Raw genomic sequence first — 27,893 nt, forward strand, 5'->3', positions numbered from 1 at the left:
AAGGGGGAATATAGTATGTGGTCCCTGTGTGTCTAGCAACATATTCCCCACCTCCAGAAACACAGATATTGAGATCAGATATTCCACAAATTCTGAATTCATGAAAGATTTTTCCATTCCTTCTTCCCCCACCTCCCTTTGCTCCCTACTTTCTAGACATTTGATTGCTTTCTGAAGGAATACTTACTACAATAACATGTCCTAGCTTCTCTCTGGGGCTAAAGAGAATTCTAATTTTAAAAAAGGAAAATGTAAAAATGTACTCTTCTGTAAAAGTAATCTGTAGTGATCACTATTTAACACAATAAGGGGGAACTGAGCCATTTTTAGTCCCTATCCAGTTGCTGTTCAATAGCTCAAACTATATCTAACTGCCAGCTAATAGCTCAATTGTATAGATTACTCAATTATTCCAAGAGATTTCAATCTGCTTGAAAATGTTTGTGTGCCAGTTTCTTTGGCATTTTTGAAGTAATATAAGATTACAGTTATTGGCTAATAATGTTTGCATTGCTGGTAGGCAAGTGGGCTTTTTTAGATGAACCATTGTCATAACATATCTTTTCTCATTTCCCAATCCATCTTCCCTTCCTTCTCCAATTCTAGGCCTTTCAATGGACCACCCTCAGCTCTCTTCCTTCACATTGAAGAGTCCACAGAGCTTGAACCCCACATTTCAGGTGAATTTGAACCCAGCTGGCCAGGGTTCATCTCCTCTTCTGAGTCCTGTCCTGAGCGATGCTGGCAGTGCCCGGGTAGAAGAGGAAGAGGAAGTAAAACACAAGGTAAGGCAATGGCATTACAGAGAACCTAAGCAATGAGTGAGGAGTGTGTATTGACTTAGCGTGGATTCTGATGCAGTTCTCTGTATATTCTTCGTTACTATTAACGATATTTTGTGCTAATACGAACTTAGTGTTTGCAAGTTCCTACAATGAAAATTCAGTGGGAGTATGTTGACCCTGGGGTCCCGGAGTCTCTTGCATTAGAACCTCATGCCAGGATAGTCCTCATTGCTGCTGTTGGAGTTGAGTGTGCATGTTGCTTAAATGTGTGTGTTGTTAAGCACAGCATAATCCTTGTCTATGCACAGTGTTGTTGTATTTAACATTGTCAACTGATTGGACAGTCCTTGTCTACACTAAGTGCTTAACGTCGTGTTAGTTAAAAATTTGTTCTAACCTGATTTAATTTCCCAGGGTGGACAGGGCCACCGAGCTAAAATCTGTTAACGTACAGGGCATGTGGCAAAAACTACTTAGGCTTTATTAGAAGGTGAGGTTAGAGTGAGGAACTTTCAGTTATTTTTGAAGGTTGGTGCGTGGATGGTTTTTGACACTGTATCAGCTAACAATTGCTTTGTTTTTTTAAATATTGAGCTGCACTCAGTTTTATGGCAGGCACATCATATATAAAAGGAAATAATAAAACAATCGTGACGTGTATGTGTGTGTGTGTATATATATATATAATATATATATAAACAAATATTATAGTGGCACTCAGTCTTTTTCCATTTCTGTCACATATACCTCATTTTTCAAAAGTGTAATATCTCAACAATTTGCATTCCCTTTGGATTGAAACTCATTTTAAAAAGTTTTTAAGCCTTGGGATGAATTTTTGTTGCTAATTGATTTTAAGCATGGTCAACTTCTGAGAGTTCTAAAGCTTCAGTTTCCTCTTGAAAATAATTTCTTAAAATGAAACTTACCCAGGATGAGACCTTAAGTTTCATGGTAAATTTTTACAGGCTATTTATGAATACTTGGAAGATGGAGACTTACAATGGGAATACGAATATGAATGTGTTGGTGCTGATGAGTGCTGCTGTAATTTTATAGAAATATCAGGGCATGAATGTGTAACTTAAGTTTTTATATGCTACGTATTGTCTTGTATTTTAAAATCGTAGTTCCATTTACTAAAATTAAATCATTGCACAAGTAAAGGTAAGTCTTCCCCAGCATTTCTCTAAATTACAAAACACTTAGTGAAAATGTTCAGTAGCCCTTAGTTTCTCATTGCTTTCATGTGGCACCATGTGCTTGCAGAACTGCAGTGTTAACTCTTTTTTGGCACTTGAATTGGATTTCTGGAAAAGGAAAGAGGCTCGGTGATGGGGAAAGAACAATAGGATTTGAGAGGGAAAATAGAAATAGCGCGGTAGTTGGCACCTGAAAGACAGTTTAAAAGATGTCATTACCATGCCTGCTCTACAGTGTAAAGGGCATTAGGTGAGGGTTGGTACGCTATCTAGAGTAATAAATACCTTTTTTGCTTCTTCTAAATATTTATTTTAAAAGACAACTGAAATGTTAAAGACTCTTCAAAGGGAGCATTCAGAGACGTATAAAGGTTAGAAAATAAACTCAAAAAGAAGATAAAGTGGAGCAACACCACCCCCCACCCCAAGCTAAATTTTAGCTTGGAAATGTTTGTAGTGGCAAGGAAGCCACACATCATCATCCTGCCATTGCTGCTGCAGGCACTGTGTGAGTTCTCCACATGCTGGTTCCACACCATATGCCCTTGTTCCATCTAGGATGGGTGCACCCCTCTCTACCTATTAGGGTACGCAGAATGGAGCAGATATGAACAGAATGAGATACTCAGTACTAATGCCAGGCAGTTACTACAGCTGCGCCTTATAAGGTAGAGGGGAGAGAAGAAGAGTGGAGGGTGGGTATGAGGAACGTTCTAGGAAGAGAACTCAGATTCTAAGTTCTTCAGGGCAGAGACCATCTTTTTGTTTTATGTTCGTACAGCACCTAACACGATGTTTGGAGCTACTACAATACAAATAATAGTAATAGAGTTAGAGGAGACAGAAGAAAGTTGGATAACTTTGATCTTGTCAATAATGAGGAGAGCCAGTCAGTGCATGAGGGAGGGCAAAAACAATAGTGAGGGCCTTAATTACCTGGCTTACAGGAAGAAACATGGGTCTGGTGCTTGTTTCACGGGACCAGAAATGGTGCTCAACAGAGTGCAGCTGCTCTGTGACTGCCAGCAGCAACTGTGAATTGTTTTTGTCAATGGCTTGCAGCAGGGCTGCTTGCAGGACATCGCTATGTTCCGTGCGGTGGACCCTACTTTGGCTCTGGAAATACTGCAGGAGAAACCGTGAGGTGTTTGAGATGCTCGCAGCAAGAGTGCACAACTGAGCAGGTGCCATAACCCCAGAAGCATGGAGTACGCGCGGTGGTTTTAAGGCGCCAAAACCACTGGGTTGTTTGCCATTGATACGAGGGAGGGAGGACAGTGCATTATGGGATGCCGGTGCAATATTCCCATTCTCCCTTGTGACAATGTATTGGTCTCATGAGGCATTGCACAAACTTCCCAAAGCACACTGCGGCAAGTTGCACTTTGGGATTGCTACCCACGATGCTTTGTGCATCGATGCAGGCGCTGCTAGTGACACACTCCATCAAGACAATGAGCATGGTGTGGCCACACACAATCGACTTAATTAATTTGGAGGCTCAAGGTCAAAATAGATCAAGTCAACTTAATTTTGTAGTGTAGACAAGCCCTAAAACAAAAGGAAAGAAGAGAATGAGTGTCACATTTATCATGCTAATAAGGTGCTTCCAAAGATCATTCACTTTTAAAATATTTTCCAGGAAAGAAGCCCCAATTTCCTTCCCCATCCGTTTCTTCCCCTGCAAAAAATTTAGCATGTTGTTTTTTTCCTCTCTCTGAACTTCCTTCCTCCTCAGTTGGATTCTGAATTGGCTGCTGCTCAGGTAAAGATAGTGGGTATATAGGCCAGCCTGTGGGTGTTATGTACATACATCAATCAACTGACTGCCCTCTTTGACAGATAGTGGCCTCTCTACCTGCCCTGTATGATTAAGCATAAAGCAGAGACTAAAAAAATAGCATCTCTTACATTTATTGCCCTGTCTAAAAGCCTGTTTGATTTATTTCTTCCACTTCTTGTGTCCCAGTTTGTGTTCAAATAATTGAAATCTCTCATTAATACCATTATGTTCCTTTTGCATAGCTTTTTAATTTTTGCTGACTTTTCTGTTGCTCCTTCTGATGAAGCATCTTATAGCAAGCTCCTCTGTAAACTTATTTCCTTTATTGCATTTAATCTCAAAATGAAATAATTCTACCTCATCCAGAGTGGTCTCACCGATCTCCTCATTTCACTGCTTCCTTCCTGTACATATAAGTTACTTATCCTGTCCTGCCCCTTCTCATCTGAACAATATATCTTTCAGTATTAACAATGTTGTTGCTCTCCAAGTACTGTCTCTTCCTCGCATTCATTTATCATCCTCCAATTTAGTGCTAGCATATAATAATTTTGGAAGGCACCTGCACTATCCCCCTCCATCTTTCCTCCTTCCCTGACATCTCCATCTCTATTCTTCCTTCACTTCTCCTGTCCAAACCACCCTCTTCTCCCCACATGCTCAGTTTTCCTTTCTTATGCACTTACCCAGGTTCTTCTGTCTTTCCATTGAGACCACAGCAGGCTTGAAAACCCTTCTAGTACGGCTGGGGGTGGAGTGGAGTGGGGAGAATTGCAAAGGAAAGAAAGGTGCCTGGAGGCCCAAAGAACCTCCCGTAGGTAGGTTGGGTGTCCAAGACAGGACCTGTAGCAGCCTGTAGATGAGGTAAGTGGCAGCTGCTGGGAGACCAGCATTGAGAGAAGCGGAGCAGAGCTGTCTGGTCAGCAGGGCTCGAGGGACCAGCTGTGCAGAAGCTCACAGCACAGCAGTATCATTGCTGCAGAGGTCATAGGCAGGCTGTTCCATCTGGTACTCCTTTTGTCACTGCCTTTGTCACCTACGCTGCATACATTGCTGACATCACACAACCATTCCTAGGAGCACCCTGTGTGTAGTTTGCATGTCCCTAAGTGGCTTTAAGCTCACAATTGTCACTCTGACTTTTTTTGCTTTGACAAATCCATGACCTAAAATTTACTCCTATAAGCTTACAGTCCTAATTGTGTTCAGTGGTATATTGAGCACTCACAGTAACTATGGCAGTGATGGTTAGAAGTGAACACCTCTAGCACAATTTTTACCTGTAATTTAAAGAGGGGAGTCATGAAGATGACTGGTTTGTACAAAATGGCATCTTGTTTCTCTTAGCAGAAATTATTCTAGCGATGTATAAAGAATTAGTAAGGCCACATTTGAAATGTGATGTATTGTTCAACCTGTTTATAAATAGAATATTTTTAGAAAGGAAAAAAAGTACAACAGAAGGGAGTCAGAATGTTACAGGAACTATGAGATCTCAGTTCTTCAGAAAGGTTAGAGAAGCTATGGTATACTGTGGAAAGACTATTTATGAGAGGGAGCCCCACTGAGGTTATACTGCCTTTTGAAGGGAATAGAAAATTGATAAAATAAGGCTCTTTAGGTTAATGTCAGGTAAAATTATGCAAGATGGTTATAGGTGTCTAAAGTAAAGCTCCCAAAGGACCAGTTTCTGATGCCTTATTCACATTGACTAGTTTCTTATTCCACAAGTGATCCCATTGAAGTTTAATGGGATGACTCCTGGAGGAAAGCACTACTGAACTGGAGTAAGGGTATTAGAAATTACAAGAACTTGGGAATTTCTTTACATCAGTAGGAGTCAAGACCTAAAATAAACCACTACCGGGAGCAACAAACACAAAACAACCTAAAAAGGAGCTAGACAGTATTTGGAAGAAATAATGTTGTGGGATGGGCCCATCGAAGAGTGTACCTAAGAATGACTTTCCGACAAGCCATTCAAATGTTTTGCACGAGTGCAGTATTAACACATCAAATCTGGTATGTTATATATACATAGAAGTCATCTGTGCAATTGTATTGGAAGGTGCTTCCAATCGTTGTCATAGGGCTCACTAATCCCAGTAGTAGTGCCAGCTGTTGTTTATCACTTCTGGGCTATAGCCAATAAAGCATTTACTTCTGTTGCACCCATATGGTCCTCTCTGTGCTCCTGGTGCCTGCCTGCAGTACAACAGGATAGTAGTGAGGCTATGTGATGTACAGTATAGGGTGGAATGCGTATGCTTTTCTGGTGCCATAATTTTAATAACTATGAGACTCTCTAGAGGTTCAGTGCCCCTTGATACTTTTATACCAGTAGAATTAATTGAAATGGGGTTACCTGAAATAATGCAACTGATTTTATTTTTTAGTAGAGGGAACCTTCCTTCTTTTACTTGGTATATATGTAAAAAAAAAGGGGGGAAATAATTTTAAAGCTGTAATACTGTTAAGAGGGACAAAAAGATAAATAGGTTCTCAGCTGATGTAAAGTGGCATAGCTCCATTATTTCAATGGAGCTGTACTAGTTTACATAAATTGAGGATCTTGGGCACACAGCAAAGTGAGTTAAGGACAAAGTGGTGTCTTAACTTGAAATGTGATCAGACCTTCAATATTATTTAAGAATTTTTTAATAATATATGTGTTTAAGCCAACTTGATTTTTGATTTGTTGCAACCACAGAAAATCTGTTTTCATCATTTCCTTTCTTCTGCTTCAGTGTCCATTCCCATTTCCCCCCCTTTTAAATAGCAGTTTGGGGTTTGGAAGAAACTGACTCCAAATATAGTGAAACAAAGTGATTGTTTCAGTGGTTTTTTGACACTGGACAAGTGGCATTGATAAAACTGAAGGTAACTCTTCTTAAGTAAGAATTCACTGCTTTTCCAAACTGGTATTGCTTAGGGCCTGGTGGGATTTCTTTGTTTTTCTTACAAACTCTTGCAACCCCAGTCAGCTGTACCTAGGCACCTTATCTGCTCAGCCTAGGGATATATTGTGTCTGCTTTCTTAGAACAAATGATATTAAAATTAAAAAGTCAGCCATCGGGAAAGGCCCAGGATCTAGCATCTGCATCTTAAACCTCTGTATCCATGTTGATAGAGCAGAGTACTACCATAGTCACCCCATGGCAATGAAGCAGCAAGCATTTTGATTGTTGTGGCTTCTTAGCTAATTAGTGTCACCTTTGAGTAAATGGAAGCAGAGTGATTCGGAAACTGCCAAAACACTGATGCTGTTGTATTAGAAACACAGGTCATACTTAAATTTATTACAGAATCATTTAAAATCTGTCAAAGCTGGAATAATACTTTCCCCACTCTTGTAAAGTGCTTTGAGATTTTGGAATGAAAAGTGCTATATACTTGTAAGGTGGTGTTGTGATCTAATTTAGTTTAGAGGTTTCTTTTAGACTCAAATAAAAAAGAATTTACAACAACTTCAATGTTTGTTTGAGAAATCCAACACTGATCTGACTACCAGTGCTTTGAAAATGAAACATTCCATTTTCACTGCAGGAGGCAGCAGTTTTGCCAAAGTAACATTGCTTGAATTCTCCCCAGAGAGATACAGTAACTGGTTGAAAGCGAGTTCATGATTAAAAATAAGAAATGTAATATATGTATGTTTGTTTAATTCTAATTGGTAGTTTTTCTTTTCTTTCAGCGATATCCAACAGAGAAGGTGTATTTCATAGCAAAGGAGATTCTTGCTACTGAACGGACATATGTGAAAGACCTAGAAGTCATTACAGTAGTAAGAGAGTTAAATTTCTTTAATGTTGTTCTGTGGCACCTTTAAGACTAACAGATGTATTGGAGCATAAGCTTTCGTGCGTCTGACGAAGTGGGTATTCACCCATGAAAGCTTATGCTCCAATACACCTGTTAGTCTTAAAGGTGCCACAGGACTCTCTGTTGCTTTTTACAGATCCAGACTAACACGGCTACCCCTCTGATACTTTAATGTTGTTGTTCCTCACAGTAGGTTTTTAACCATTAACTTGAAAAAATAGAAATTCTTCTTCGAGTGCTGTCCCTGTGGGTGCTCCACTTCAGGTGCCGGTGCGTCCTGGCACCGTCAATTGGAGATTTATGGTTGCAGTGTTTGTGCAGGTCGCATGTGCGCAGTAGGCATCTTGTGGTGCCGTTGGTGCTGCGTCTAGTGCACACACGACCCAAGCCATCCGGGTCCTTCTCAGCCGTCCAACTTATAAAAATAGCAGTTTAAGTAGTTAGTCTTTCTAATAGTTGTAGTTAGTGTTAGTGATGGTTTTAGTAAAACCAAAAAAAAAGTTTACGTTCTCAGTTTACACTCCCCATAGTTTCCCCACACCGGGGTCGGTTAACCGTTAAGATGCCTGGCTCCCCAGGCTTTAAGCAATGTGGCTCTTGCCACAAAGCAGTGCCTGTTTTGGACGGACACTCTTTGTATGTCCAATGTCTTGGGGAGGCGCATATCCCGCAAAAATGCACCCACTGCAGTAATCTGAAAGCGAGAGCCCGGCGTGACCGAGATCTCTGGTTGAAAATTATACTGATGGAGAAATCTCTCCAACCAGAGCCAGACCAACAGACCTCCTCTCTGGACACCCTCCTTGCAGGGACAGGAGACGTGTCTCCCTCTAAAAGACTGAGGAAGAGGGCACAGACGTCTCTGTAGAGAGCACCGCAGAAACATAAGGTGATCTCCTGCCAGGTTACTACCGACACATGCTCAAGTGAGCACCTATGACTCTCTGGGCACCGCTGAGTCCTGAGCGAAGGAGACAGAATCAAGGCACAGACAGCGACATGTCTTCTCCATGGCACCGAATTCACCCATAAGGGACTCTGTACCGAGCGTCTCCTCAGGCACCATGCCTCCACCCCCAGCACCAACATCGCAGTCGGCACTGGTTGAGAAAACCAAGTTGGCACTGACCGCGCCAACTAAACCAACACAACAACTGACGGCACCGGTGTTGGTACCGATAAGAGCGCCCTGACAGTACTGATATTAGAACCACCACAAAATCTACTGCAACAGAGTGACTTGGCTGTCTCGTCGGCACCGCAGTCCCCACTACTCAATACTGAGGGCTCTCCTGTAAGTTATAGCGGAGATCGCCATACTGTTCATGACGTGGTACACTCATCCAGTGAAGATGATGATGATGTGTAGGAACCATGCACTTTCTCGCCGCACCACTCATCACCGAAAGACCACCGACCACCCTGGAGCCAGATGGGGCCCAAAATACCCTTACAACCAGCCGGTTCAACCATGATATGGACCACTGTGGATGTGTCCACCGATGGCCTTCCCAATGCAATGGACACATTGGGAACCCTGAGCAATTTACCATGGCCCCCACTCCAGGACACCCATGGCTCATAGAGGCGAGCTGAAGTCTAATCCCACGTCTCCCACCCTGCAGCCAACGGAGGCTCAGGATGTTGGGGATAACACAGAAACAGGCACTGATCAGGAAGCGAATCTCATGCTCACAATTCTTCCTCCTCCCCGGATGAGGTAATCATGCCACTGCCGCCTACCTTGGTAGATGACTTCAAACAGTTCCAGGAACTGTTTAAACGGGTCAACCAAAGCGAGGACATCCCATTGGAGGAAGTGCAGACAAACCAACACAAGCTGTTACAAATGTTACTACCTTCATCTACTTCCAAAATTGCTCTGCCCATCAATGATGTGATTTTGGAAGCAGCAAAAACAGTCTGGCAGACACTGGCCTCAATTTCTCCAACATGCTAAAGGGCTAAAATAAAGTAGTATGTCCCTGCCAACGGGTGGACTTCCTCTTCTCGCTCCTGCCTCCCAACTCCTTGGTGGTCGATGCCGCTAATCAGTGTGGCAAACAACAACAGTTTAGATCGACCCCACAAGGTAAAGAACCACAAGAGGCTCGACCGCTTCGGGTGAAAAATTTACTCCTCAGCGACATTACAATTCCGAATTGCCGACTATTTGGCCTTGCTGGCTAAATAAAATTATGATAATTATGGGACACTTAGCTTGTTCTCAGAGGAGCTTCCCAAGCAGAAATAATCACAATTTCAGGCCATTGTAAATGAGGGTCAACTCATAGCTAAAACAGCCCTCCAAGCGTCTTTGGACATCATGGCCACGGCAGCCAGAACCATGGCCATGGCTGTCATCATGCACCAGGTATCCTGGTTACAATCCTCTGGCGTACCTAAAGAGCTCCAAACCAAGTTCAAGGACCTACCTTTCGACTGAGAGAAGCTATTTTTGGCCAAGACAGACGAGGTGCTCCACTCAGTGAAAGATTCTCGAGCCACTCTCTGCAATTTGGGGATCTACACTCCACCTGCAAAGAGAAGACGATTCCAGCCTTATAAGTGGAACAGGGATTCCTCTTTCAACTGACAGCAACAGCGGCAATACAATCAAAGACAATGCCAATGTTCGCAGCGATGGAGAACACCTCGATCTCAACCGTTGACTTCTCAAACAGTTCCACCCAAACAACAATTTTGAAGTTTTTGGCAAGGGTGTGGATGACTTCCCTCACCAGGCAGTGCTTACACCAAATCTGTCCCCATGCTTTGGTCACCAGCTTCACCCATTCTGCCACATCTAGCAGTCAATAACCATGGACCAATGGGTGTTGGATATCGTAGGATTGGGATATACCACTCCTTTACCTCCCAACCATCTACCCTCCCCCCTTCCCCATCCCTCTTCAGGGAACCTTCTCACAAGCACCTATTACGACAAGAAGTCAATCATTTTCTTCAACTAGGTGCCGTGGAATGAGTACCTTCACAATACAGGGGGAACGGGTTCTACTCCCACTACTTCTTGACCCAGAATAAGAACGGGGGATGGAGACACCTATCTTGGATCTCAAGAAGCTCAGCAAGTTTGTATGCACTCAAAAGTTCAAGATGATCACACTGAGCACGATACTTCCAGCACTGCAAAAGGGGGACTGGTTTTCAGCCTTTGACCTTCAAGATACTTATTTTCATATTACTATACACCCTGCTCACAGGAAATTTCTGCGATTCGCAGTAGGACACAAACACTTCCAGTACAGAGTACTACCATTTGGCATATCTACTGCACCAAGAGTTTTCTCCAAAACCCTAGCAGTAGTAGCGGCACATCTACGCAAACAGGGAATTATGATCTTCCTTTACCTGGACGATTGCCTTCTCAAAGGCCCAACTCACCAAGAAGCACAGGGCACAGTCCAGACGATGATAGCACTCTTCAGGGATCTAGGGCTACAGATAAACGAACGAAAATCCACTCTAATCCCTGTCCAGCACTGGACTTCATTGGGGCACATCTCAGTGCCATAGAAAGTCAAGGCATCCCTGCCCCGCACAGATTCGCAACTCTGACAAACCTTATCTCAGAGGTAAGAGTCAGCCCCCAAATAGTGGTTCGTACTGTCCTGCAACTTCTAGGACACATGGCAGCTTCAGCGTTCGTGGTACAACACGCAGGACTACATATGCCCTGCCTACAGGACTGGTTAAGCTCGGCATACATACCCAGCAAGCACAGCCTGCACAAATGACTTACAGTACCACCCCATATCCTGGACTCTCTACACTAGTGGACAAGACCAGAAAATGTATGCATGGGCATCCCGTTCCAACAGGAACCCCCATCAATAGTAATCATGACAGACGCCTCGCTGATAGGCATCAGCACATGGTTCCAGGCAAATGGTCTCTTGCGAAGACTCAGCTACACATCAATCTATTAGAGCTACGCGCGGTCCGCAATGCCAGCAGACGCTTTCTGCCTTGCATAAAGAACGAATCAATTCATATAATGACCGACAACATTGCTTGCATGTTTTACATCAGTTGCCACGGGGGTGCTCAATCTTACTCGCTATGCACCGAAGCCATGAAACTGTGGAACTAGCGCATACATCATAACACAAACCTTCCTGGCTGTCAGAACATGTCGGCAGACAAACTCAGCAGGTACGCCTCTTGAGAACACAAATGGGAAATGAATGACGGAGTCCTACTATCCATATTCTGCCGGTGGGGCACTCCCCTCATCGACCTGTTCGCATCTCCAAAAAAGCACAAATGCGCAATGTTCCGCTCGAGAGCGGGAATGGGACCACAATCACTGGGGGACTATCTTCCTCATCATATGGGATGCACAACTCATACGTGTTCCCACAGATTCCCCTAATATCATGCGTGGTACACAAGATATGCCTAGACAAGGCCAAGGTTATCCTCATAGTCCTGATGTGGTCCGGGCAAGCATGGTACCCTTTGGTGAACATGGCGATATGCGCCCCTCAAGCTCTCCCTTGCCGTCTGGACCTGCTGTCTCAGAACAACGGTTGCACTCTTCACCCAAATCTGGAGAAACTCCACCTACAAACATGGTTCCATTATGGCAAACTAGCTTGCTCGGAACAAGTCAAACACGTATTACTAAACAGCAGGAAAGTAACCATGCATAATACTTACCTTCAAAGCCGGAAGAGATTCTCCTCCTGGTGTCAAGAAAAACACATGCTGGCCTCCACAACACTGCTACCATTAGTGCTGGAATACCTACTGGAGCTGAAATGCTCGGGTTTAGTAGCAAGCTCAATCAAAGTCCACCTTGCAGCCATTACAGCATTCCATCATGAGATTGATGGGACCTCAGTCTTCACGCACCCCATCGCTTAACACTTCCTCGCGTCTCCAGAACATTTACCCAGAGGTTCGTCAACCTACTCCGGCCTGGGACCTCAGTCTGGTATTGAAAGACCTCACCAGAACACCATTTGAACCCCCAGCCACCTGTTCCCTCCTACACTTGGTCACTATTGTTTCCGCCAGATGGGTGAGTGAGAGAGGGGCTCTCATGGCTGATCCTCCCTACACAATATTCTTCAAAGACAAGGTCATGCTACGTCCGCACCCAAAATTTCTACCAAAGGTAACATCATCCTTTCATATGAACCAACCAATCCATCTTCCTACGTTCTATCCCAAGCCTCATGAGACTCCCAACAGAGACTGTCTTGCATACATTGGACGTCGGGGGGGGCATTAGTGTTTTACCTGGAAAGGACCAAACCTTTCTGGAAATCTCCTAGACTTTTCGTTTCTACTACCAAGCATTTGAAAGGCTGTGCAATATCCACTCAGACTGTCTAAATGGATCTCTACATGCATTCAACATTTGCTATCATATTCGGAATGCAGACCCTCTTACCCACATCAGAGTGCATTCCACATGCTCAATTTCAACCTCTATAGCATTCCTAAACAATGTTCCAATACTAGAGATTTGTAGGGTGGCCACTTGGGTCTCTGTCCGCACATTCACTGAGCACTATGCAATCACTCAAGACTCCAGGGCTGATGCCATAGTTGGCCTAACTGTACTTATCTCTACGACTCAAATGAACCTGAAGTCCCTCCTGCCTTCTGAGGGGCACTGCTTTACAGTCACCTGAAGTGGAGCACCCACAGGGACAGCACTCGAAGAAGAAGAGAGGGTTACTCACCTTGTGCAGTAACTGAGGTTCTTCAAGATGTCTCCCTGTGGGTGCTCCACTACCCACCCTCCTCCCCTCTACTTCGGAGTTCGCTGCTAGGACTCTGTGATAGAGAAGGAACTGGAGGGCTCGGGTTGTGCGCGCGCTAGACGCAGCACTAATGGCACCACAAGATGCCTACTGCGCACGCGCAACCTGTGCGGATACTGCCACCATAAATCTCCGATCGACTGCACCGGGACGCACCAATACCTGAAGTGGAGCATTCACAGGGACACACATCTTGAAGAACCTCAGTTACTGCACAAGGTAACTGTTCGGGAGTCACCTACAGTGGAGCACCCATAGGGACACTACCCGAAGACAAAGAAGAAGTTACTCACTTTGTGCAGTAACGATGATTCTTCAAGATGTTTGTCTCTATGGATGCTCCACGACCCACCCTACTCCCCTCTACTTTGGAGTTTTGCTAATAAATACTGCGGTAGAGAAGGAACTGAGAGGGAAATGCCTGTGCATGCTAGCTAGCCTCGTGGCAGGTGAGGCAATGCACATGTGCGGATGGGACGGACTGCTATTGAAATTCTCTGCTTGGCAATGCGGGGACGCATGCACACTTACAGTGGAGCACCCATAGGGGGGACACATCTCGAAGAACCATCGTTACTGCACAATGTGAGTAACTTCCTCCTCTTTCACCTGAGAAATTCTAAGCTGTACATAAGATAACTGAAATACTTGGCACCTCAAAGACATAAGGTATGTTCCCTTCCTCCCTGTGAAAACACTGGGAACTAAAGATATTTTGCTTTGTATTATATATTTTTTCTCAATGTCTCCAACTGCTGAAAAACTCCATTTACTGTTACAAGCTTTACAAAAGAACCATTACATTAGTGTTGAAATAAAAGCAATTATACAACACTGGTTGTGGGAAAGTTCCAGAATCACATAATTTATTATGGTTATAGAATGGTCTATCTGCATCTTGCCACTGGAACATGGAATATGCCTATGGCTGGGGCCAAATGACTTGCTTCAAATTTTTGAAGCTTGGTGAGGAGAGAAATTGCTTCTTTCTTTATATTCTCTAGATGATCTCTTCCTTAGACGTTTCCCTTTTCCTCCTGCTCTTTCTCTCCCCGTATCTTCAGGAGCTAAAATTCAGATTGTCTGTTATTAACATTTGACAAATGACCATTATTTATATTTTCTCCTGCAGTGGTTCCGCAGTGCAGTCATCAAGGAGAATGCCATGCCTGAAGGTCTGATGACACTGCTCTTCTCTAATATAGATCCAATCTATGAGTTTCACCGAAGTTTCCTGAAAGAGATGGAGCAGAGGGTAGCACTATGGTAAGAATTAATAGTGAGCTTTGTGCCTGAGTTCTTGGGGACTGTCTGCTGTATGCTCAAGCGAAGGCTGTAGATGATCCTCAAATCTGTACAATTTGGCACTTCTGAAACTGTGTAAAAGGAATAAATGAAGAGGTGTTTTTAAAAATATAAATTATAGAAGGGGAAAAACTACAGCAGGAATACTCTTAAAAGGCCACAATTTCATGCATTATTGTCCCCACAATCCCTCAGATTTGTACATGTAAATTATATAATAGCGTACCTAATCATAGAATCATAGAATATCAGGGTTGGAAGGGACCTCAGGAGGTCATCTAGTCCAACCCCCTGCTCAAAGCAGGACCAATTCCCAACTAAATCATCCCAGCCAGGGCTTTGTCAACCCGGGCCTTAAAAACCTCCAAGGAAGGAGATTCCACCACCTCCCTAGGTAAAGCATTCCAGTGCTTCACCACCCTCCTAGTGAAATAGTGTTTCCTAATATCCAACCCAGACCTCCCCCACTGCAACTTGAGACCATGCTCCTTGTTCTGTCAACTGCCACCACTGAGAACAGCCGAGCTCCATCCTCTTTGGAACCCCCCTTCAGGTAGTTGAAAGCAGCTATCAAATCCCCCCTCATTCTTCTCTTCTGGAGACTAAACAATCCCAGTTCCCTCAGCCTCTCCTCATAAGTCATGTGCTCCAGACCCCTAATCATTTTTGTTGCCCTCCGCTGGACTCTTTCCAATATTTCCACATCCTTCTTTTAGTGTGGGGCCCAAAACTGGACACAGTACTCCAGATGAGGCCTCACCAATATCGCATAAAGGGGAACGATCACGTCCCTCGATCTGCTGGCAATGCTCCTACTTATACAGCCCAAAATGCCATTAGCCTTCTTGGCAACAAGAGCACACTGATAACTCATATCCAGCTTCTCGTCCACTGTGACCCCTAGGTCCTTTTCTGCAGAACTGCTACCTAGCCATTCGGTCCCTAGTCTGTAGCAGTGCATAGGATTCTTCCGTCCTAAGTGCAGGACTCTGCACTTGTCCTTGTTGAACCTCATCAGGTTTCTTTTGGCCCAATCCTCCAATTTGTCTAGGTCCCTCTGTATCTGATCCCTACCCTCCAGCGTATCTACCACGCCTCCCAGTTTAGTGTCATCTGCAAACTTGCTGAGAGTGCAGTCCACACCATCCTCCAGATCATTAATAAAGATATTAAACAAAACCGGCCCCAGGACCGACCCTTGGGGCACTCCGCTTGAAACCGGCTGCCAACTAGACATGGAGCCATTGATCACTACCCGTTGAGCCCGACGATCTAGCCAGCTTTCTATCCACCTTACAGTCCATTCATCCAGCCCATACTTCTTTAACTTGGCAGCAAGAATACTGTGGGAGACCGTATCAAAAGCTTTGCTAAAGTCAAGGAATAACACATCCACTGCTTTCCCCTCATCCACAGAGCCAGTTATCTCCTCATAGAAGGCAATTAGGTTAGTCAGGCACGACTTCCCCTTGGTGAATCCATGCTGACTGTTCCTGATCACTTTCCTCTCCTCTAAGTGTTTCATAATTGATTCCTTGAGGACCTGCTCCATGATTTTTCCAGGGACTGAGGTGAGGCTGACTGGCCTGTAGTTCCCCGGATCCTCCTTCTTCCCTTTTTTAAAGATGGGCACTACATTAGCCTTTTTCCAGTCATCCGGGACCTCCCCCGATCGCCATGAGTTTTCAAAGATAATGGCCAATGGCTCCGCAATCACATCCGCCAACTCCTTTAGCACCCTCGGATGCAGCGCATCTGGCCCCATGGATTTGTGCTCATCCAGTTTTTCTAAATAGTCCTGAACCACTTCTTTCTCCACGGAGGGCTGGTCACCTCCTCCCCATACTGTGCTGCCCAGTCCAGCAGTCTGGGAGCTGACCTTGTTTGTGAAGACAGAAGCAAAAAAAGCATTGAGTACATTAGCTTTTTCCACATCCTCTGTCACTAGGTTGCCTCCCTCATTCAGTAAGGGGCCCACACTTTCCTTGACTTTCTTCTTGTTGCTAACATACCTGAAGAAACCTTCTTGTTACTCTTAACATCTCTTGCTAGCTGCAACTCCAAGTGCGATTTGGCCTTCCTGATTTCACTCTTGCATGCCTGAGCGATATTTTTATACTCCTCCCTGGTCATTTGTCCAATCTTCCACTTCTTGTAAGCTTCTTTTTTGCGTTTAAGGTCAGCAAGGATTTCACTGTTAAGCCAAGCTGGTCGCCTGCCATATTTACTATTCTTTCTACACGTCGGGATGGTTTGTTCCTGCAACCACAATAAGGATTCTTTAAAATACAGCCAGCTCTCCTGGACCCCTTTGCCCTTCATGTTATTCTCCCATGGGATCCTGCCCATCTGTTCCCTGAGGGAGTCAAAGTCTGCTTTTCTGAAGTCCAGGGTCCGTATTCTGCTGCTCTCCTTTCTTCCTTGTGTCAGGATCCTGAACTCGACCATCTCATGGTCACTGCCTCCCAGGTTCCCATCCACTTTTGCTTCCCCTACTAATTCTTCCCTGTTTGTGAGTAGCAGGTTAAGAAAAGCTCTGCCCCTAGTTGGTTCCTCCAGCACTTGCACCAGGAAATTGTCCCCTACACTTTCCAAAAACTTCCTGGATTGTCTGCACCGCTGTATTGCTCTCCCAGCAGATATCAGGGTGATTAAAGTCTCCCATGAGAACCAGGGCCTGTGATCTAGCAACTTCTGTTAGTTGCTGGAAGAACGCCTCGTCCACCTCATCCCCCTGGTCTGGTGGTCTATAGCAGACTCCGACCACGACATCACCCTTGTTGCTCACACTTCTCAACTTTATCCAGAGACTCTCAGGTTTTTCTGCAGTTTCATACCGGAGCTCTGAGCAGTCATACTCCTCTCTTACATACAATGCAACTCCCCCACCTTTTCTGCCCTGCCTGTCCTTCCTGAACAGTTTATATCCATCCATGACAGTACTCCAGTCATGTGAGTTATCCCACCAAGTCTCTGTTATTCCAATCGCATCATAGTTCCCTGACTGTGCCAGGACTTCCAGTTCTCCCTTCTTGTTTCCCAGGCTTCTTGCATTTGTGTATAGGCACTTAAGATAACTCATCGATCGTCCCTCTTTCTCAGTATGAGACAGGAGTCCTCCCCTCTTGCGCTCTCCTGCTCTTGCTTCCTCCCAGGATCCCATTTCCCCACTTACCTCAGGTCTTTGGTCTTCTTCCCCCGGTGAACCTAGTTTAAAGCCCTCCTCACTAGGTTAGCCAGCCTGCTTGCGAAGATGCTCTTCCCTCTCTTCGTTAGGTGGAGCCCGTCTCTGCCTAGCACTCCTCCTTCTTGGAACACCATCCCATGGTCGAAGAATCCAAAGCCTTCTCTCCGACACCACCTGCGTAGCCATTCGTTGACTTCCACGATTCGACGGTCTCTACCCAGGCCTTTTCCTTGCACAGGGAGGATGGACGAGAACACCACTTGCGCCTCAAACTCCTTTATCCTTCTTCCCAGAGCCACGTAGTCTGCAGTGATCCGCTCAAGGTCATTCTTGGCAGTATCATTGGTGCCCACGTGGAAAAGCAGGAAGGGGTAGCAATCCGAGGGCTTGATGAGTCTCAGCAGTCTCTCCGTCACATCGTGTATCCTAGCTCCTGGCAAGCAGCAGACCTCTCGGTTTTCCCGGTCGGGGCGGCAGATAGATGACTCAGTCCCCCTGAGGAGGGAGTCCCCGACCACCACCACCCTCCTCCTCCTCTTGGGAGTGGTGGTCGTGGTACCCTCATCCCTAGGACAGTGCATCTTTTGCCTTCCAATCGGTGGAGTCTCCTTCTGCTCCCTTCCTTCAGATATGTCATCTAGTCCACTCTCCGCATTAGTACCTGTAGAGAGAACATGGAAACGATTGCTCACCTGTATTTCCATTGCTGGTACATGGACGCTCCTCTTTCTTCTTCTGGAGGTCACATGCTGCCAAACTTCTTCACCATCCTTCTGTCCCTGCTGCGCCTGCTCTGAATCTTCAGAACATTGTGGCCGTAGAAGCATCTCCTGACATCTGTCCAGGAAATCTTCATTTTCCCTTATCCAACGCAGAGTCGATACTCGTTTCTCCAGACCTCGAACCTTCTCTTCCAATATGGAGACCAGCTTGCACTTTGTACAGACAAAGTCGCTTCTGTCCTGTGGAAGAAAGACAAACATGGCACAACCTATGCAGGTTACAACAGCTGATCGTTCACCTTCCATATCACCTTCCTCTTAAGAGCTTTCTCAGCTGTTCCAGTAACTAGTCAGAGAAACCCACAGATGAAAGCCTCAGTGCGCTCTCCACAGGCGAACTCCCAGGCAAACTCCCTCTGTTAGCCTCTGCTGTTCGCCACTCAGCTGGTTCACTGCTGACTGCCCTTATATACCAGTCAGGCCCACTCAAGGCCCACCTGGAACAAAGCACTCCCAATTCACACTTTTCAAACAAACAATCAAGCACACGGTCAAACTGACAAACTGTCCCAGCAACAGACACTCAGATACTCACCAACACAGCCCCCCTAATGCAGCACTTAGTGTACTTCCTCTGGGACAGCTCCCAGGCAAACTCCCTCTGTTAGCCTCTGCTGTTCGCCGCTCAGCTGGTTCGCTGCTGACTGCCCTTATATACCAGTCAGGCCCACTCAAGGCCCACTTGGAACAAAGCACTCCCAATTCACACTTTTCAAACAAACAATCAAGCACACGGTCAAACTGACAAACTGTCCCAGCAACAGACACTCAGATACTCACCAACACAGCCCCCCTAATGCAGCACTTAGCGTACCTCCTCTCGGACAGCTCCCAGGCAAACTCCCTCTGTTAGCCTCTGCTGTTCGCCCTTTTTGTGTAACTATACACAAAAATCAACCTTTTTGTGTATAGTTATGTACTCAGCATGCACAGATGTGTTTTTGCAGCAGAACCTATTGCTCCCTGTTCCAAAATTTTGACCTCATTTTCCTGGCCCTAGCAAAGAGAAGAAACACAAGGTCAAAAGGATAATAGTACATGTTCTTTGGGGTATTTTATTTGGTCAGGTTAAAGTAACTGGAAAACAAATGTTTCTATGAATAAAAGATGCATAAGCAAAGTTATTAATTTCTCACAGAACAGCTTTTCTGATTTTAGAGAAGGGATTCCAGGACCAATGACCTTCGTGTTATTTTCTTGTAGCCTGAGACATAACGTACTGGAATCTAACTAGCCATCTTAGGTCCAATGTGCTAAGTTCTGTTCATGGAATTTAATTGATTTAATGATTTTTTTTCTACCTCTTTATAGTAGCAAACAAAATTTTCTCTGTGTAGACCCTGGATTTCATGACTTGGTTGTTGTGCCTCAGCTTATGAAGATTCTGACAGAGAGGGCATAAGCCAAATAATTGTATATGGTTACAGCAGCCTAGTTCTGGAAGAACAGAAGTGAACAAATACAGTGTACAAAAACTAACAAAAATAATTCAAACTCAGGTGGTACCCTGTCAAGACTATTTTTACAAATCTCTGAACAGTTATACCAACCTCATCATGGAGTTGATTTCTGATTCTTTCCTCATGTGATTGTGGGGTGGTTGTGGTTGTGGTTGGTTGTTCTTTTTTGTGGCCACCATATTTGCTGTTCCCCATGATTTCGACTGAAGTAGGAAGCATGGGGAGATGGATTGAAAGGCAGAATACGTCTTGTCTCCTTTCGTTATCCAAAAGTCATCTTTAGTACACACAAAAAATTGTTTCAGAGTAGCAGCCGTGTTAATCTGTATCCACAAAAAGAACAGGAGTACTTGTGGCACCTTAGAGACTAACAAATTTATTTGAGCATAAGCTTTCGTGGGCTACAGCCTACTTCATCGGATGCATGTAGTGAAAAATACAGTAGGAATATATATATATATATATATATATATATATATACACACACACACACACACACACACACACACACACACACACACAGAGAACATGAAACAATGGGTGTTACTATACACACTATAAGGAGAGTGATCAGTTGAGGTGAGCTTTTAGCAGCAGGAGAGGGAAAAAAACTGTTTGTAGTGGTAATGAAAATGGCCCATTTCCAGCAATTGACAAGGAGATATGAGGAACTGTAGGGGGGGGAAATAAGCATGGGGAAATAGTTTTACTTTGTGTAATGGTCCATCCACTCCCAGTCTTTGTTCAAGCCTAATTTAACGGTGTCCAATTTGCAAATTAATTCCAATTCAGCAGTCTCTCGTTGGAGTCTGTTTTTGAAGTTTTTTTGTTGTAATATTGCGACTTTTAGGTCTGTAATCGAGTGGCCAGGGAGATTGAAGTGTTCTCCAACTGGTTTTTGAATGTTATAATTCTTGACGTCTGATTTGTGTCCATTTATTCTTTAACGTAGAGACTGTCTGGTTTGGCCAGTGTACATAGCAGAGGGGCATTGCTGGCACATAATGGCATATATCACGTTGGTAGATGTGCAGGTGAACGAGCCTCTGATAGTGTGGCTGATGTGATTAGGTCCTATGATGGTATCCCCTGAATAGATATGTGGACAGAGATGGCAACGGGCTTTGTTGCAAGGATAGGTTCCTGGGTTAGTGTTTTTCTTGTGTGGTGTGTGGTTGCTGGTGAGTATTTGCTTCAGGTTTGGAGGCTGTCTGTAAGCAAGGACTGGCCTGTCTCCCAAGATCTGTGAGAGTGATGGATCGTCCTTCAGGATAGGTTGTAGATCCTTGATGATGCACTGGAGAGGTTTTAGTTGGGGGCTGAAGGTGATGGCTAGTGGTGTTCTGTTACTTTCTTTGTTGGGCCTGTCCTGTAGTAGGTGACTTCTGGGTACTCATCTGGCTTTGTCAATCTATTTTTTCACTTCAGCAGGTGGGTATTGTAGTTGTAAGAATGCTTGATAGAGATCTTGTAGGTGTTTGTCTCTGTCTGAGGGGCTGGAGCAAATACGATTGTATCGTAGAGCTTGGCTGTAGACAATGGATCAAGTGGTGTGGTCTGGATGAAAGCTGGAAGCATGTAGGTAAGTATAGCGGTCAGTAGGTTTCTGGTATAGGGTGGTGTTTATGTGGCCATCGTTTATTAGTACTGTAGTGTCCAGGAAGTGGATCTCTTTTGTGGACTGGTCCAGGCTGAGGTTGATGGTGGGGTGGAAATTATTGAAATCATGATGGAATTCCTCAAGGGTTTCTTTTCCATGGGTCCAGATGATGAAGATATCAATGTAGCGCAAGTAGAGTAGGGGTGTTAGGGGACGAGAGCTGAGGAAGCGTTGTTCTAAAAAATTGTGTATCCAGGGCCCTTATCTTAGTACAGTTTCTCATTCCATTGTTTATTTCCATTGTTTGTGTTTATTTCAGGGAAGGACAATCCAGCTCTCATGTGAAAGGAGATTATCAACGGATTGGAGATGTCATGCTGAGGAACATGTGTATGCTGAAGGTAGAAGAATTGACTCTTGAAATTCTGAGATTTTCAGATCAGCATCACTTATTGACAGGGTAGTAGTTCCAATTGTAGCATTTTCACCCAACTCAGTGATCTGTACATTAATTGATTATGGTTTGTAAATCACTTTAAAACAAAATGTAACAGGAGACTATTTGTAGCAACTAACACTACTGCCATTGTATTTTATACCACCTACATCTAAGACTGATAAGAGCTGGCTGCTTAGAAGACTAAGCGTTTGTCTGCATGAGGAAATTAAACAGCACAGATATAAAGGAACAATTATTCCACTATAGCGATGCCAGTATAACTCTGCTTTTTTTAAAAAAAATGCTGGAGTAATTATTCTGGAATGAAATAATTTTTATTCGGGAATAGTGTTCACACACAGTTATACTAGCATAGTTGTAGCAAAATAATATAATAAAAGTATACTGGGTTCTTCAGTCATTGGAGTTATCCGTATCTGCCTTTTTGATCTATCTTCAGTTTGTTTTTATAACGTGAACTATAAGAGATGGTTAAAAATATCATGATTTTGGTGCAACCAATCTCTACCATAGTAACTAATTTCTACAGAATTTTTTATCCTCTGTCTCAGTGGACATCTGGTTTTGTTTGATTTTTGTGGTGTGTGGGGGTGGGGTGGGGTGGGGTGGGGGGGAGGTGTCTGTCCTGCTGTCTTTAAACTACCTTAACTTTGGGTTCCATTCCAGGTTCTGGAGAGGAGTGTACTATAGTGGGCACAAATCCTTTTGCTGGTCTCTTCCCTACCCCTGTCTCCTCGACCCTGTCTCCACCCCTCTGAGTTCTAGTCTCTCTCTTTCGGGCTTGCAGTCAGTCCCAAAGCTTACCCAGCTTAAACTGGTTTTTCATTTGCTTGCAAACTTTACACATGTCCACATTGCCAGTACTAGCTCCTTTCTCTTTGGTTGTCAAATATTATGTACACTCTTTGTAGATTGTAAACTGTAATTACTACTAAGCAGCAATAGCAACTGTATTATAACTTTTTAATTTTTTCTTTTCAGATTCATGTTACTGTTTTATATGGCATATACTCAAAAATTAGGAAACACCAGAACTAAGGCTGCCTCTGCAACCCTAATTCAGCCCCCTTGTGTTATATGCATTATGATAGCCATTTATTATGGGATCACATACTGTTTTTTCCACATGATGCCTGCCTCATTTAGGGTGACAAGATGTCCTGATTTTATAGGGACAGTCCCGATTTTTGGATCTTTTTCTTATATAGGCTCCTATTACCCCCCATCCCCATCCCGATTTTTCACACTTGCTGTCTGGTCACCCTAGCCTCATTCAGGGCACAGGATGGCTCTCTTAAGGAACAATTATTCAATATTTCCTTTTATCCTTGTTGTTTAATATGTGGCCCCAGACCATCCCGTGAGATGGAGTGTCATCCGCATTTTAGAAATTGGGAACTGAGGCACAGAGAAATAAATATGAAAAATATCTCTGAATTTTGGAATGTTCCATTTGAAATACCTTGGACCTGATTTTTCAGCATAATTAGCATCATATATCACTTTGTATAGAATCATAGCAGATTAGGGTTGGAAGAGACCTCAGGAGGTCATCTAGTCCAACTTCTTGCTCAAAGCAGGACCAACCCCAACTAAATCATCCCAGCCAGGGCTTTGTCAAGCCTGACCTTAAAAACCTCTAAGGATGGAGATTCCACCACCTCCCTAAGTAACCAATTCCAGTGCTTCACCACCCTCCTAGTGAAATAGTTTTTCCTAATATCCAACCTAGACTTCCCCCACTGCAACTTGAGACCATTGCTTCTTGTTCTGTCATCTGCCACCACTGAGAACAGCCTAGCTCCATCCTCTTTGGAACCCCCCTTCAGGTAGTTGAAGGCTCTTCCCCCTTTTCGTTAAGTGCATCCCATCTCTTCCTAGCAATCCTTCTTCCTGGAACAACATCCCATGGTCGAAGAATCCAAAGCCCTCTCTCTGACACCACCTGTGTAACCACGCATTTACCTCCACAATTCAATGGTCCCTACCTGGGCCTTTTCCTTCAACAGGGAGGATGGACAAGAACACGACTTGTGCCTCAGACTCCTTTATCCTTTTTCCCAGAGCCACGTAGTCTGCAGTGACCCACTCAAGGTCATTCTTGGCAGTATCATTGATGCCCATGTGGAGAAGTAGGAAGGGGTAAGTGGTCTGAGGGCTTGATTGGTCTCGGCAGACACTCTGTCACATGCTGAATTCTAGCTCCAGGCAAGCAGCACACTTCTCAAGTCTCCCGGTCTGGACGGGAGGCAGATGGATGACTCCGTTCCCCTTAGGAGGGAGTTCCTGACCACCACCACCTGTCGTCTCCTCTTGGGAGTGGTGGTCGTGGAACCCCCATTCCTAGGACAATACATCCCATGCCTTGTGGTCGATGGGGTCTTCTTCTGATCCCTTCCCTCAGATGACTCTTCCAAACCATTCTCCGCCGTAGTACCTGTGCAGAGAGCCTGAAAAAGGTTTCTTACCTCTATCTAGATTGGGGGTACATGGGTTCTCCTCTTTCTTCTTCTGGAGGTCGCATGCTGCCAATTTTCTTCCCTGTTCTGCACTGCCCTCTCTGATTCTTCAGTATGCTGTGCCTGCAGTACCAAACACTGACTTCTGTCGAGAAAGTCTTCATTTTCTCTGATGCAATGCAGGGTTGACACTTGGGTCTCTAGTCCTTTAATCTTCTCTTCCAATATGGAGACCAGCTTGCACTTCGTACAAACGAAGTTGATTCTACCCTCTGCGAGAAAGACAAACTATATGCTATATGTTCAAAGCACTGCTCCCATTGACTTCAGTTGCACCTGAGTGCTTAGCACTTCTGTACCCAGATCCCAGGGTCTCAAGTCAAGCACCCAGAAAATGAAGAACATGCCATTCATGATCACCTATGAATAGTTTGGTTTAAGTGACTTGCCCAGCTTCACATAGGAGCTCAGTGTCAGAGGCAGGGATAGAATCCAGTTCGCCAAGGCAGCCTTCAAATGCCTTAACCATGAGACTCTCCTTTTTCTCCCCCTACAATTCCATGCCTCATCTCTACATACCATACAAATTCTGCAACAAATGAAGCAGGGATCCTACAGACAACAGCCTCCTTTGCCATACAGTGCTGATGCATCACCAGAGCAGACCCAGCCTGTGCACCAAATGAGGCAAGTGTTCTGTGGAAAAAATAGTATGTGAACAGATAATTAAAGACTTTATCATAATGCATACACACAAGGGAGGCAAATTGCATAGGCTGAGTTTCAGGAATCTTGGGTTCTATTTCAGGCTCGGGAGGAGAGTGTTCTCTGTCTTCGGTCCCCCTCAAGTTTGACCCCTTCTGTCCCAGCCCCTGCAACCTGTCCCAGGTCTGATCTCTTCCACGCCCCTGGCTCCTTGTCCCAGTTTCCTCACCTTAGGCTTCTCATCACGGTCCCAGTTGTCTTGCCCACCACGTCTCTCCCTTTTGGGCTCACTGTCAGAGTCCCAATCTCACCCCCACCCCAACTCCCAGTCTGTTTCCTTGCCCAGGCAGTGCCAGTTCTCTCTTCCCAACTTCTCGTCTGATCTCTTTCCACTCTTCCCCACCCAACCTCTGCCCTCCAGTCATGTCCATGTCTCCCCACTACCACCATTGGCTCCCAGTCCCAGTATCTCTCCTTGGGCTCCTCGTCCAATCTTAGTCTCCCCAATCACCTCCCTGGCTCCTTATCCCAGTTTCTTTGCTCAGCCAATCCCAGTTCTCCCCCAGCTTCTTGTCTGATCTGTCTCCTTGGCCCCCAATACCTATTTTCCCCACCCCACCCCCCCTCTGGTTTCAAGTCCCAGTCCCTTTATACAGCCAATCTTAGTCTCGCCTTCGCTTTCCAGCTCCTTGTCTAATCTCAGAGTTCCTCCCGCAAACTGGCTCCCAGTTTCCTCCCACCCACTCCTGGTCTCTCCCACAATGTCTCCCAGCTCCCAGCTCCCACTCTCAATCTCCTTGCTCAACCAGTACCAGTCACAACTGTCTTCTTGTACCAATATACTCCTTTCCCTCCCTCCAGTCTGGCTCTTGTCCCCTTTGCATTTGAGTCAAATGGCTTCCTCCTCCACTCTGCCTGGGCGTCAGAAATAGCTAAACTGTTTTGATTGAAATTTTCCAGAAAAAAAAATTCAGCCTGAGGCAGACACCCAGCAGGAAAAATTTCAGCCCAAACAGTTAAAGTTTGGCAAAGTTATAAGCAACTGAAAACAGGGTCTTGGAGTGGGAAGTGTCGGGTAACCTTAATAATAGGCAGTGCTATCCACGCCACCTATGAAGTATAAGTAATGGCCCTCTCCAGAGAACAAAAGCCAGCCAACCATATATGAATATATTTATTAGAGATTTTTAATAGAGCAGTTACGATATATGGTATTGCAAATGTTTATTTTTACCAACAGTCAGGGCATATGCAGATTTTGTTTATATTATTCATGTTTCAGTATTGTAAATAAAACTGAAGATGAGGGACAAGGGGATGCTAGTGTTTCTTGATGTCCATTGGTCAAATCTAGACCATGTTAAGGGTTTCCCCCCAGTTTCTAGTCATTCTTGTGTCTCTTGTGATCCAACAGGAGTTTACCAGCTACTTGCAGAAACATGATGAGGTCCTGACAGAACTGGAGAAAGCAACTAAGTGCTTAAAGAAACTGGAAATGGTTTATAAGGAGTTTGAATTGCAGAAGGTTTGCTATCTGCCACTCAACACTTTCCTGCTCAAGCCCATCCAGAGGCTGATACACTACAAGCTGATCCTGGGGAGACTTTGCAAGCACTACACAGTAGATCACCAGGACTATGCCGACTGCAGGAGTGAGTGAGCAGTGAAGATGCTAGTCTGAATTCTGTTCTCTCCTTTATATCAGTTTTGCATTTCAGCATCTCTTAGTGGATCCAGAAGTATTGCAGCTCAGAACTAAATGCAAAACTCCTTTCTTTGACCTAGCTTTCCTCAAAAATTTTGTTATACACAGAACTCACCCTCTCTTTCTCTCTCTCATTTGGATGCACAAGCAAGCTCGCCACCTAGAAGCTATGCTGTTTCTCCTGCAGGCTGAGAGTGTTTCTATTTTTATGTATGTGGCAGTTGCTCACATAACTATAAAGATGGGAGCTATATAGGTATCTAGCTCTCTTGGCTGAGATTTGCAAAGCTGTCTATAGGATTTAGACACATCTTCTATTAAATTTAATCCCCTAGGTGGCCTTGAAAATCTCAGCCTAAATATGTATTTTTCTTATGAAGATATGTCTTGTAACTGTTCCGTCTGGGTTCTGTCATTTAGCTCAGGAGACATTCTTCAGAACTGTCAATAACAGGCAATCCGGTCCATCCTCCCTCTTCAATATTTCTGCTTCCATTGAAGAACTCTAGATTACCTGTCCAGTGTTTGAGTGTGACCAGCACCACTCAGACAAGTGCCTAGCAGTGAGTTTCCTTTGCAGAGGCTACCATGTTCTCAGGTGTGCTAGCTCTTTTTGCAGTTTTATTTGGCTTCCCTTCTGTGTTACAGACAGATAGAATCATAGAAGATTAGAGTTGGGAGAGACCTCAGGAGGTCATCTAATCCAATCCCCTGTTCAAAGCAGGACCAACACCAACTAAATCATCCCAGCCAAGGCTTTGTCAAGCCAGGCCTTAAAAACCTCTAAGGATGGAGATTCCACCACCTCCCTAGGTAACCCATTCCAGTGCTTCACCACC

General features: G+C 44.6%; 1 protein-coding gene across 1 annotated transcript in view; it reads left to right on the forward strand.

The window, feature by feature from the left end:
• FARP2 (FERM, ARH/RhoGEF and pleckstrin domain protein 2) overlaps positions 1–27,893 on the forward strand; it is a 229,590-nt gene that overhangs the window by 178,132 nt on the left and 23,565 nt on the right. Inside the window, exons 15-19 of the mRNA XM_065411292.1 lie at positions 607–785; positions 7,466–7,555; positions 14,524–14,657; positions 22,045–22,126; positions 26,764–27,001. Coding sequence (XP_065267364.1) covers positions 607–785; positions 7,466–7,555; positions 14,524–14,657; positions 22,045–22,126; positions 26,764–27,001 — 723 coding nt within the window. The remainder of the gene's footprint in view (positions 1–606; positions 786–7,465; positions 7,556–14,523; positions 14,658–22,044; positions 22,127–26,763; positions 27,002–27,893) is intronic.

This window comes from Emys orbicularis, chromosome 9 (assembly GCF_028017835.1).
Source record: "Emys orbicularis isolate rEmyOrb1 chromosome 9, rEmyOrb1.hap1, whole genome shotgun sequence".
NCBI classification, from domain to species: domain Eukaryota; kingdom Metazoa; phylum Chordata; order Testudines; family Emydidae; genus Emys; species Emys orbicularis.